Source organism: Quercus robur, chromosome 9, assembly GCF_932294415.1.
Source record: "Quercus robur chromosome 9, dhQueRobu3.1, whole genome shotgun sequence".
NCBI classification, from domain to species: domain Eukaryota; kingdom Viridiplantae; phylum Streptophyta; class Magnoliopsida; order Fagales; family Fagaceae; genus Quercus; species Quercus robur.
The window spans coordinates 55,150,595-55,163,926 of NC_065542.1; the positions used below are offsets into that span (position 1 = coordinate 55,150,595).

Below are 13,332 nucleotides of genomic sequence, written 5' to 3' on the forward strand. Positions count from 1 at the left end.
TTATTATAGTATTATATTGATGCAATTCCGCAAGTAAAAAAGTGCATTAAAATGCGTAAAATATTATTTAAAAACTAAAAATGATTATTTAAAAACACAAACTAAACACCCCATAATATTTTAGAAACCCTTTTTTTTTTCCTTTTTATTTTATGGAAGATTTTTTTTTTTTTTTTTTTTGATCCCTATGGAAGATCTTTTAGGATATTTATTGCCCCCCACTCATTTCCGTAAAAAATATTTAAAAATATCAAATTACGTGCTTCCTTGACCAAATAAACTTCAAGTTTTTTTTTTTTTTGGTTGTTGTTTTGGGAAGAACTAAACTTCAAAATTATTCGCAAGTAGTAGGGGAGTTATTATCAGGACTACTATATTATATTATCAGGATAATGTTGATTTTGAATGTTGAAGAATGTTTGAGTTTCAAATTCTCTCCTCTCGTTGAATTATCAATTATTATTATATGTCACATACCCATTCATGAAAAAGGCATAAGAAAAAAAAATGTAGCATGAATACATAACACATTCAAAAAGATCCTTGAAGTCAATATGTGCCCTATTTAATTAATCAATATATCAATTCAAAATAAAACCTTTCATTTACTAATGCATACTTGGTATACCGTAATCATGTATAATTTAAAGTTGTTGGCTTTTTTTTTTTTTTTTTTTTTTTTTTAGAGGGAAAGTTGTTAGCTGTTAGGACAAGGATTTTACATAATTCAGCTTAATGGCCTATGTCTAGAGCAAAAAAGTCCTTACGACTACATCTTTGATATTAAGCTCTTCACTTTATAATGAATTTATAGTTATTAGTATTGTACAGTACGTGATATATATCATACTATACATACTATATTGAGTAAAAAATAAAAAAATGAAGGCACGGGTTCTCTCTAGAGCAGAGGAAGTAGAACTTATGCGCAGCAACAAGAAAGTAAAAGATAGCCATCACTCCAACTTCAGTGACTGCTCAGGTGAGGACTCCCCATCTCAGGGTAACCAAAGCCCATGGAATGAGCAGAAAGCTTCCTTGAAGGACAAGCTTATGGGTGAGATACCGGGGGCATTTGCTCAAGCCTTTGATTTCTCGGACTCAATGGAAGCAGACAGCGATTCAGATGACGACGAGGCAGAAGCGGAAAGCCGCGAAGGCAGAGTTCTAATTAAGCTAACCAGGGAGACAAAAATCCGGATTCGGGGACCTTGGACAAAAGCCATTTTTGTCAAGCTTGTGGGCAGGACAATGGGGTTCAACTACATCCAAACAAAACTCACCCAGTTGTGGAAATCGTCAGGTCGTATGGACTGTGTGAATCTCGGGTATGGATTCTTTTTAATTCGTTTCTACGCTAAGGAGGATTTGGACTTTGTCTTACAGAAAGGTCCCTGGTTCATTGGAGATCACTTCCTCTCCCTGAGACCATGGGAACCGTTCTTTAAACCTTCCATGGCAAGTGTTTCAACGATAGCTGTTTGGGTGAGGCTTCATGAGCTGCCCTTTGAGTTGTATGCTAGAGACGTGCTTCGGCAGATTGGTGAGGCGATTGGGAAGGTACTAAGGATTGATACGCATACAGCCATGGAGGATCGGGGTGAGTACGCAAGGCTGTGTGTCCAAATTGACATGAATAAACCTTTGGTTAACACCGTCGCCATTGGACGATTTGAACAACTGGTCATGTATGAGGGTGTCCAGAGCCTTTGTTTTGCCTGTGGACGCGTCGGCCACCGGAAAGAGGTTTGCCTGGCTATTATTCGGAATGAAAAAGAGAAGCCAGTACCGGCAGGCACGTCGCTGGAAGTGCCGGAAAATAGCTCACGTAGTGTGCATGAAGCAGGTCGTACTGACACCTGTAGCAACATGACAAAAGTTAGTGGCACAGAAGAGGAGGAGGGGCTGTATGGTCCTTGGATGGTAGTGTCTAGGAAGAGGAATGGACACAAGGGGACAAAAAAAGGTACAAATCTCATACAGACACAGAAATTTGGCTCAAGGACAACACACGCTCACTCCTTTAAGGGGCCCAGCCACGTGACTAAGCATTATACAACTGGCTCAAAGAACTCGGCTGGTCTTTATGAGGCTGGGGTTCCGTCCATGATGGGCCTATTTAAGCTAAACGGGCTTCAGCCCAATGTGGATATGGCAGGGACTTCTCTTGGTCATTCTCAGACCCAAAATGGTAAGTTAAGAAACTCTGTTAAGGGCAAGAAAGTCATTGCCCGTAGCAAAATATCTTCCCCTAGCCTCAAAAGTGGCGTTGACACTCCAGTAGTTACAGCACCCTTCAAGCTTGATAGTATTTCCAACCATGGAGCCGATTCTCTTCCTAACGCACCTTTTAAGTTCGTGGCCAATGAGGAGGCCGTGGTGGGTCATCAACATGCAAGGGAAGATGATCAAGGTGCTATGGTGAGCTACTGTACTTCCTAGAGTCTTGGCTTAGGGACCCATGTTGTTTCTAAGGTGGAAGCACCACAAATTCAAGCCAATCTAGAGTGCCAAACCAATTTGGAGGTGCAACCTGCACTTTGTAGCTCGAGTAGCAACGATGGGAGTCCTTGTTCAGCGGTGGATCCTCAGTCTTGGGTTCGGCCAGTCGAAGGGAAGGATGGGGTGGTTCAGATGGACTCTGAGGATGGAAGTGAAGTTATTCCCTCTTCTTGTTGAGGTCTGTCTCTCTTTGTATTATCAGTTAATAATGAATATAATCGTCTAGAATAGTAGGGGCGCTCTGAAGCCCAATTTTCAGAACCATGTCCGAGATCTTACTCGAATTCATGATCCGGCCATTTTTGTGATTATGGAAACCAAATTAGGTGGTGAAAGAGCTAGAGAGATTATTGACAGACTCCCATTTGACGGAGCCATACATACTGACACCATCAGCTTATCGGGTGGGCTATGGCTTTTATGGAACTTTGATAAAGTGGAGATTGAAGCTCTTGCTAACACAGAACAGGAAATTCATGTGGAGGTTAAGGTACGCTCCTCAGACTCTGCTTGGTTATTTTCAGCAATTTATGCTAGTCCTAGGAGTGAGGAGAGATGTGTATTATGGAGTAATTTGTCTAAGGTGGCTGAGCTTCACAACAAGCCCTGGATCATGGCAGGGGATTTTAATGAGCCTCTGGTTGGAGGGGATAAATTTGGGGGGAGGGGTTTGAGCCTTAATCGTTCCCTGTTATTTAAAGAGTGTCTGGATAGATGCAACATGATTGATATGGGTTTTTCCAGTCCAAGGTATACTTGGACAAATAAAAGGGATATTAATGATCTCATTCTTGAAAGGATTAACAGGTTCTTTATGAACCCAAGCTGGTGCACACTATATCCGGATGCTAAGGTTACTCATTTGCCCAGATGCCACTCTGATCATTGTCCAGTCCTCATGGAAGCCTTTCCAACCCAAACGGTCAAACTAACCCGACCTTTCCGCTTTCAGAGTTTCTGGTTAACTGATATGTCTTTTCCGAAGGTCATGTCTAATGCTTGGAGCCAGAATAGAAGACTGGGGGATTCTATTGATACCATTACCAGAGATGTTGCCTTGTGGAATAGAAACAGTTTTGGAAACATTCATGCCAAGAAAAAAAGAGTCATTGCAAGAATTTATGGGGTTCAGAGAGTTTTGTCAGCAAGGCCGAGTGCTCCTCTTATTGAGCTAGAAAACAATCTTCATCTAGAGCTGGGGAAAATTCTGGATCAGGAACGTGACTTATGGGCTCTGAAATCTAGGATTAACTAGATGATTCAAGGGGACCGCAACACCTCCTTTTATCATATATCTTCCCTTGCTCGAAGGAAGAGAAACCACATTGCTTTAGTTAAAAACAGTGAAGGTAAGTCGATCACAGATGAGAGGGAGGTGATGGAGCACTTCAGGTCTGGGTTTATCTCTTTATACACTACATCTCAATCCAAAGCTGACTGGCACATGAGTCTTATTTCTAATTGGCAAGTCCAACTTTCTGAGGAGGACAAGTCCAAGCTTGCTGAGGTGGTGTCTCCTACTGAGATAAAAGATGCCCTCTGGTCCATGAAAGCCTTTAAAGCCCCAGGCCCGGACGGGCTGCATGCTAGGTTCTTCCAAAGATTTTGGCTTGTAGTTGGGGATTCAGTGAGGGAGGAAGGTTCCCGAATACCTTAACCGTACCCTTATAGTCCTCATCCCAAAAATCCAAGGTCTTGAGACTATTGGTAACTATAGGCCAATCAGTTTATGTAATTCTATCTATAAGATCGTCACTAAGATCATCGTGGCGAGAATAAGACCGCACTTGGAAAGGTTGGTGTCCCCTTACCAAGTGGCTTTTGTTCCGGGTAGAAGAGGTGTACACAATACCATTATTGTCCAGGAGCTTATCCACACTATAGGGAGGGTCAAAGGGAGGAATGGCTATATGGTGATTAAATTAGACCTTGAGAAGGCCTATGATAAACTCGAATGGAGCTTTATTAGAGAGATGCTTACTCGATTCAATTTTCCGGAAAACCTTATTGAGCTCATTATGAGCTGCATCTCCACAGTATCTACCTCGCTCCTTTTTAATGGCGAATGTATGGACCCCTTTTGGCCCTCTAGAGGCATCAGACAAGGCGATCCGCTCTCTTCGTATCTTTTTATTTTGTGCATGGAATTCCTGGGGCAGCTAATTGATGAGAAATGCAGTGAGCATCTTTGGACGAAGGTGAAAACCTCGAGAAGCGGACCAGCCTTCTCACACCTCTTTTTTGCCGATGACTTGGTTCTCTTTGCTGAAGCTTCCCTAGAAAATTGCAGTACAATCAAAAGAGTCCTCCAGGAATTTTGTTCCAAATCCGGGCAAGTGGTAAGTGAAGCAAAATCCCGGATTTATTTCTCGCCTAATGTAGATCTTGATCAAAGGGAGGCTCTAGCGGACATTCTCGGGTTTCAAACAACTCCAAACCTAGGAAAATACCTAGGCTTTCCTTTGAAGCACTCAAGGAGCAGAAGCTTTGATTTTGATTTTGTCCTTGATAGAGTGAAGCAAAAGCTTGCGGGATGGAAAGCAAATCTTCTCTCAATTACTGGGAGAAGGGTTCTTATCCAAGCCTCTTCCTCTACAATCCCAGCATATGTCATGCAAAATGTCTACCTTCCAAATAAGGTCCTTGAGGGGATTGATAGAGTAAACAGGAATTTCTTATGGGGTTCAACTGATACTGAGAAGAAAATGCATTGGGTTAACTGGGGGAAGGTAACTAAACCTAAGGACCTAGGAGGATTGGGGCTTTAAGCAGTTAAAGGGAGAAACACAGCTTGATTAGCTAAACTCAATTGGAGATTCCATACGGAAACTGATGCTCTTTGGGTTCGGGTTCTCAAGAAAAAGTACTGTACTAATAGGCGAATTAATTCCAGCCGGAAAGCTAGGCTGCCTTCTTCCCTCACTTGGAGAGGTATGAGAAGAGGTGAGGACACGTTTAAAAAGGGAATTAAATGGAATCCGGGTTGGGACAGTACCCTGAACTTCTGGACTGATGTTTGGTCTAATCTCGGTCCGATTAGGAATGTCATTCATGGCCTTATTCCTCAGGCCGAATTGGATTTAAAGGTAAGAGATGTCATTACACCTTATGGTAGCTGGGATTGGTCCATGATTCCTTTCGAGCTTGCTGAGAATGTCAAGGCAGAGATTCAAGGCACCCCTATTACCATCGTTGTGAGGGGAGGTGACAACTTGGTTTGGAAACTATCTCAAAAGGGCAATTTTGAAACGAGAAGTGCATATTTGCTGGCCATCAATGCAATGGAGGACCCCCCTTTCACTGGAAGCTGGATATGGAAAGCTCATACCCTCCCAAAAATCCAAGTTTTTGTTTGGAAAAGCATGCATGAGAGTGTTGGAGTTAATAGTTGCTTAGCTAGGAGAGGAATGCCAGTGGACCCTTCCTGCCCTTTGTGCCAAACAGAGGTGGAAACTATAACCCATGCCCTTCGGGATTGCAATATGGCTAGAGCTATTTGGTATCAGCTAGGCATCCATGTCTCAAACACTAGCTTCTTCACTCAAAATTTGAGGGATTGGCTCACTGCCAATGGCAAAAGTGTTCAAAAGAATAGTCCAACCAGCCCTCCTTGGAATGTTCTATTTTTATTCGCTGTTTGGGAGATTTGGAGACAACGTAATAATTTTTTTTTCAAGCGTAGAAGCAGTAACCCGAGTCTGGAAAAAGGAATAGTTGCTTAAGCCACAAAATTTTCCTTGTGCGCAGATCGTGCTAGGAACATCAGCAGTAAGAGAGTTCGGAAAATTAGGTGGGATAAGCCAGAGGTAGGCTGGATGAAATTGAATACAAATGGGGCCTCAAACGCTTTGTTAGGCTTGGCTGGTGGAGGGGGTCTGATAAGGGATGAAGCTGGCGCTTGGGTGGCAGGTTTTACAAGGAAGCTTGGGAAAGTGAACAGCTTTTGTGCAGAATTATAGGCCCTTAGGGATGGTCTTCTCCTCTGCCAACAGATGAATATGTCTGCCCTTATTGTGGAGTTAGCTGCTAAGGTTCTAGTTGAAGCTCTAACCAACCCGAGCTATTCTAATACTATTGTCTTTGGTCTTTTTGATGATTGCAAGCAGCTGCTGAGTTTTTTTCCTCAATGTCGCATTCAACATGCTTTCCGTGAAGCTAACATGTGCGCTGATCAACTAGCTAGATTAGGCTTGCTACAAGAGTCTGAGCTTGTTGTCTTTCCTTGTCCGCCTATGGACATTAAGAAAACCTTTGAGGCTGATAGCCAGGGATTGTACTCTTTCAGGCTTTGTCTTGAGTTAAGTTGCTCTTAGTTTTTTATAATATTTCCCTTTTTACCAAAAAAAATATATATATTGAGTAAAAAATAAGTCTTGTATTATAAGGGCACATCTAAAATGTTCATGAATCATACAATACATAGATGCATATTGTTTAAATCATATCATAAAATCATGTGTCGTACGATACACAAACACGTGGATTTAAAATGAGTTATTTATTTATTTATTAAAATTTGTGCTTTTACTTGAGTCTAAGGAGTTGTTAGACTTGTTTTTGACACAACATTACTAAGCTACTTAATTGAGCCCAATAAAATAACTTGTCCATGAGAGAGAGAGTGTGTGTGTGTGTGTTTTTTTTTTCCTTAAAAAATTTAGACTACACACTTGATATTTCACTTCCATATTTGCAAATATATTTTATATACTATTAATTTGGTATTAAACGACAAAATAATTATTTATTTCTTTATTATTATTATTACAAGTCTAAGAAGTTAGAATGCCAAGAAGAAATATAAAGAAATTTCATTAAAATAAAAGAACAAGAACAAATAGTAAATGTTGATAATGAATATGATAATAACATTAGCTTAGGTTGAGTTGATTAGGTAAGACGATTAATATAATGAAAAGAAATTATTATTTTAGTTTTTATGTCGTGTATTATCACTTTTGAGTTTAATAAATTTGAATGTATATGTTATAAATATATGTTAATTTGATTTATTTAATTAGTATTGTTAAATATTATTAAATAAGTGATGATTGAATTAGTCATTATTTGAATATATTGCAAATTTATAATGAAGATACCTCTTATATATTATATAGATATATAATTTTTTTTTTAAATTATTAGGTGTCTATGTATTTATAATACACGATACAAAAAAATTAAAATTCAGTTCATGATACGATTATCATTTTGACAATTATGAATGAATGTAATGTAGGGTCTATATACTAGAGAATATTTGACTAACTCTAAGTTAATTTTAGACTAACTCAATGTTAATTTGCTTGTTGTACATATATATAGACCTAAAATTGGTTCAGAGTTAGTTTAACTAGTAAAATCTTTTATCATCGAAAAAAGTTATGGAGTTTATTTCCCACTTACACAAAAAACCAATTGGTGTATTGATATGATGATAAAAAGCAATCATCAAAAGTAGATGCTCTATATATATACACACATATTTTGTACCATTTAAATAGATGTAATCAAAACAAAGTGCCGCAAAACTAAATACATACTATAAGATTCAAATAACAAATTTATAGTGCCAATGGGAAAGAATCAAAGAATTGACAAAATGATAGTAAAAACTAAATGAAAGATATACAAAAATAATCTTTAAAATTGCATGGGTAATGGTATGGAAGCATGTTCATCAACGACGACAGTAATATTTGAACTCCTTGGTGATCTTAATCCCAATAATTGAATCTTCTTTTTGGTATTTTGTACTTGGAATCGTAGTTTTACTTTCTTTTTTCCTTTTTGCAACTTCGGGTTTCAACTCTAATGACTTCTCTTATAAAAAATAAAAAACTCCGATGACTTCTCCTTCTCTTTTTGGAACCTTTTCTTTTTGAAAGAGTTGAACTTGCATTAGCTGCAGGCGTAAATCCCATTTGTGATTCTGTAGCAATAAGATAGACAAGTTGATATTGATCACACCATAGTCTTGTTGTCTTATCACCGTTCATCATTAACATACCACTCTTGCATTAAAGTATGTGCAAATATGTACATTTAAAAAAAGTTTATTACAAGTTTCAAAAAGAAAAAAAAAAGTTTATTACACGTGTTAATTAGAGAAGTCAAAATTTCAATTGTTTTTTTATGCTTGTAAAAATATGTATATTACCGTATTTGCAATAAGTTTTTGCCTTTTCAAAAATACTCCCTTCTATTAAAATTTGAAAACTACAAAAATAATGAAAAACTTTATGGTAATGGCCCCTTCAATTTTTTTTTTTTTTTTTTTTTTAAGTATAAACACTCATTTTGTATTAGTGTCTAATTTGTTCTTTTATTATTCAATTTTTGCCACATATAACTCATTAATTTTGTGAACGTTTAAGAAATATGTTTATAAAAATATATAACTAAATCTCTTTAGTAAATGTTACTTTTCTTTTCCAAAACAAACTCATTTTCATTTGCATTTAGAAAGTTTGGAATGCAAGGATACAATTTTATTTATTTTTTACATATTTATATTAGATTGTATATGTTAAGGCATTAGAAGATGACATTTATTAGTTTTTTTTTTTTTGAGAAACAAACACACACACAAAAAAAAAAAAAAATGAGGTACATTTATTAATTAATTTGTAAGCATTTTATGCTTTTGAATCTTTGATAGCTAATTTTAAAAAAGAAACTGCAACTATAATTTTTGCCCCTTCGATCAAATTGAAGAAAATGGAGAAACCCCCAATTAATAATTAACACTTGCTTGTATGAAAAAAAATAAAAAAAGTTAGAATTCTACCAAAGTTCTCAACATTTATCTTATAAAAAAAAAAAAAAAGTTAAAAAAAAAAAAAATTCAAGATTTACATGCTCAATGAAGGTCAATGTGGAAATCAAAAAAGAAAAAAAGAAAAAAAAATGGAAATCCATCAAAGCAAAACTCTACACTAGTCTGGAAAAAAAAAAGTCCTCATTTGAAAAAAAGAAAAAGAAAATCTTGTTAAACAATTATTACTTCACATTCCATAGGACGACGCTCGCCCCATTCTCGACTGGATCTGCTCCAGTCTCCGCTTCTCTCTTTTTCAATTTTCCATTTCAATTAGGGTTTCTTATTTTCGTTTACTTTAAATCACAGGCGTGAGCAATTTTCCACTGAATTTGAATTTTTTGGGTGATTACAGGGAGAGAGAGGACTTGGACTTTGCTTTTGATGATAGCATTTCTGCCTTTTCTGCTAGATCAGGAACGAAGCACCTTGTTGTACATTTTTCGCTTTGAATTGACAAATTATGTATGAAATATATATGAGGCATCAAACATATTTGGGGTTAGGGTTTCAAATTTGCATCATAGTAATGTTTGTTGTAGTATATTTGGGGTTAGGGTTTCAATCTTTGTTAAATATGCATATTTATTGCTTGCCTTTTTTTCATGATTGAGAGATAGGGCTTTTAAAGTTGAAACCGTAACTTTTGTATTAGGTTCATCTCCATTTGAAATGGGTTTATTTCGTGGTTTTTATTAAATATTACTAATCTAAAGATGTAATGAGTACTGTTCCATAACTTTTAGCCTTTCCCAGTAAAGTGTGAAATGGATTTGTTGGGTTTGTGGTTTTACTTTTGGCACAAAGGATTAGGGTACGCACATTGTGTTTGATACTTTATTTCTCTGATTTTAATCTGTTGATGGTTTTGAGTCCAAGATTTTGGACGCAATGAAATGGAGTTTCATTTTAGGAGCAGAAATTTTAGTGAGTTTGAATCATGATGGATGATATGTATCTGTGTCTTAATTTGATGCTGAATCCAATGATTATCTTCTGGGTTGTATTTGGTTTTCACTTTATTTTATTATATTAACTAAACATGGTGTTAGATTCATTATGACATGACACATTTTTGTGTGCCCACTTAATGCAGCAAAAGATGCTGAAGGTAAAACCTTATCCAAGCCACCCCTTCTAGGGCCTCACTTAGTTGGGAGACAAATTCTCTCTCTCTTAGCTTCTGATGAAATTTTTTGTTGTTGATGTATTTGTGGTCAATTTTTTGGGTTAGTGATAATGAAATTCTAGTATTCTGCTTCCAATGCTGATTTTTTTAATTAAAGGATTCTTAAAAATTGTAATTTATTTCTAGGGTTGCAACTTTGGCATATAAAGCTGAAGCTTTAGAGTTGCAGAAACAACTCAGGCATATTCAGTCTCAATTTGATATGCACAACTTACAGATCTAGATGATAGTCTTTCAGTGAGAAATATGTAAGCTATGATAAATGGAATATACTTTTGAACTTGTTCACTTTTATGATAGTTTTGATTTAAACTATGCAAATTTGATTAGTCTGGTTCTGGAGTTCTTTAAACTTATGAATGAGGTTGAGAATGAGGACCTTGTCTTTATTTTGGAGACTATAGTGGATAAGTTTGGGGAGGAGATGGCACCTTAAGCTCTTGGGTTATGCCAAAATTTGGTACTGTTAGCCTCCATTTTTATTTGATTTTACACACGTATATTCAGAAGTGCTTGACAACTTCTTTTTTTAATAAATATTCAAACAGCTGCATTTTGGAGGTGCATGAACACAGCTGAAGCTGAAGATGAAGCTGATGATCCTGGTGCTTTGGCTGCAGTTTGCTGTTTGCGTGCCATTAGCACAATTCTTGAATCAGTGAGCAGGCTTCCTCAACTTTTTGTCCAAGTTGAACCAACTGTGGTCCCTATTATGCATAGAATGTTAACAAGTGATGACCAAGGTATGTATTCTAATACCTCAATTTGGCTTATTTTTGACATTGTTTGTATTCTTTTTTGAATCTTTTTATTTCCTGATAAGGTTTTGCTGCCAAAGAGGATTGGTGGGCCTTGTATATGTTGTTATCAATAACTCTCAAGGGTATTTAGTTTGATTGTGTATTATGTTTTCTGTATATATTGGATTCTTTATCTTCTTGAGTGTTTGCGGTTGACAATTGTTTAAAGGATTGGAATTTCTGCTATTTTGTATGGGTACGTAAAGGGTTTCTGTATCCTGTCCTTGTGCCTTCACATGTAAATATACACAAGCACTTCTGCGTAAAGGGTAATTCTACTTTGTTACTACTGTTCATTTTTCTGTTGAATTTTCTTGTGGCTTGCCAAGTAAAAAATTTAATTTTTTTCTTATGCCCCGTCTTTGAGTTTTGATAATACTTGGCCCATTGAAAATTACAAAAATAATGAGAAACTTTAAGGTAATGGCCCCTTCAATTTTTTCTTCTTTTTGTTTTTGTTTTTTGTTTTTTTGTTTGTTTTTGTTTTGTTTTTTTTTTTAAAGTAAAACACTCATTTTGTATTAGTTTCTCACTTGTTCTTTTATTATTCAATTTCTACCACATACTTCACAATGCTACTGAAGGAAACAAAGTTGGCACTGTGACGAGTATTTCTTGCACATTTGTATCATAAAGTATTGTACTACGGTGTGCATGTAACTTGCTAAAAGCTTACTCTGTGGGAATACAATTGATTATTGCAGGACCTTGTGTATGCTTCCGAAGGCAGCTCAGGTTCATGTGCACCGTAGTGGTATGATTTCTGCCTATGATCTGTACGAACTATTTATGTACGGAATGGTATGTCTATTCACTTTGCACTAAAAAGAATAGAACACTAGGTTAGTTGTCTATTTATGTACGGAACATGGACAACCGACATCTACTGGGAAAGCTCAAATCTTGAAGCACGTAAGCTTTGTTCATGACAATAAGTATGCCACGTCCAATATTTATATACCATCCGAATCCTTTTGTTCTTATCATCACTCAGATGTGCTCTATGGTGCTAATCATAGATACGGTTAAAATCACGGGACAAGTAAAAAATGTCCATATCTTTCCTATGCAGAGCGGGGTATGTATAAACACGAAAAACATTAGGGGGTGTTTGATTTGTGTTTTTAAACAACCATTTTCAGTTTTTAAATAATATTTCACGCATTTCAACGCACTTTTTCACCCACACGTATTTCCACAAATATTTTCAAACAACAATTTTCAGTTTTTAAACCCATGTACCAAACGGGCCCTAGATATTCAAAATATCACTTTTGTAAATATTGACTCAAGTGTCGAAGTAATTTTAGCCAACACCATACTAGTGTCACTTCAAACTTATTTGTGGTCTTTTTTTTGCCAGCCTTTAAAACCCTTAGTAGAACATGTGACTGCTAACTTAACCCCTTGACAATTGTTGAATATGTTATGAAAATTATTTTGACTCCACACTAAAATTATGAAAAGTTATTGTCTTAAAATTATTTGGGTTTATATGTATATATATAAAATCAAAAAGTGTAGCTTCTATTCTCACGCTTGTGATGAAAAGGGGATGCACTATCTTGTCCCGCAGTCATAAACTTCCACTCCCACTATTATCATTAGACAACCAGGTGCTGCTGTGCTGCTGAGTGGTAAGTGCGACTAAAAATTGAAATTGGGGCATAGGAATAGGAATAGGATTTGTCATTAGGCAAAGACAGACATTGAGATTTATTTAGGTAATGTACACTGTACAGATGAGTTGTGTTGTGTTGTGTTTTTGTGTGTTAGCCGTCTTGGTCGTTGTAATAAGACTTAAGTATAAACGATAAAACTACCCACTCCCATCATTTTGTATTCCTCTTCTCACCTTCCACCCTGGCATCCTCGTCCGTACCCTGTCCCCTTCCACGTCCCGATTCCCCACCTCACCGGTTACCTCCTAAACCAGTCACTACCCCCCCTCACACGTGTTATCCACTCTAGCCCCCGATCCTCTCACACGTGCGTACTACACCCCCCATAAGACGCTTCCC

General features: G+C 36.9%; 2 protein-coding genes across 2 annotated transcripts; both read left to right on the forward strand.

Moving 5' to 3' along the window:
- Window positions 1-882: 882 nt before the first annotated feature.
- LOC126701235 (uncharacterized) lies at window positions 883-3,757 on the forward strand. The gene is made up of 2 exons (XM_050399340.1): window positions 883-2,421; window positions 2,729-3,757. The coding sequence occupies exons 1-2, from the start codon at window positions 883-885 to the stop codon at window positions 3,755-3,757; spliced, it is 2,568 nt and encodes an 855-aa protein (XP_050255297.1).
- Window positions 3,758-10,740: 6,983 nt separating this feature from the next.
- Window positions 10,741-12,160, forward strand: LOC126699167 (importin beta-like SAD2). Its single transcript, XM_050396837.1, has 3 exons — window positions 10,741-10,971; window positions 11,060-11,254; window positions 12,016-12,160. The coding sequence occupies exons 1-3, from the start codon at window positions 10,959-10,961 to the stop codon at window positions 12,069-12,071; spliced, it is 264 nt and encodes an 87-aa protein (XP_050252794.1). The 5' UTR covers window positions 10,741-10,958; the 3' UTR covers window positions 12,072-12,160.
- Window positions 12,161-13,332: the final 1,172 nt, after the last annotated feature.

Excerpts from the sequence above, each read along its gene's own strand:
- LOC126701235 (XM_050399340.1), top strand. The coding sequence starts at position 883 with ATGAAGGCACGGGTTCTCTCTAGAGCAGAGGAAGTAGAACTTATGCGC. Across the intron at positions 2,422-2,728 it reads AAGATGATCAAGGTGCTATG|AATAGTAGGGGCGCTCTGAA; the intron begins GTGAGCTACTGT and ends ATAATCGTCTAG.
- LOC126699167 (XM_050396837.1), top strand. Across the intron at positions 11,255-12,015 it reads GTTAACAAGTGATGACCAAG|GACCTTGTGTATGCTTCCGA; the intron begins GTATGTATTCTA and ends TGATTATTGCAG.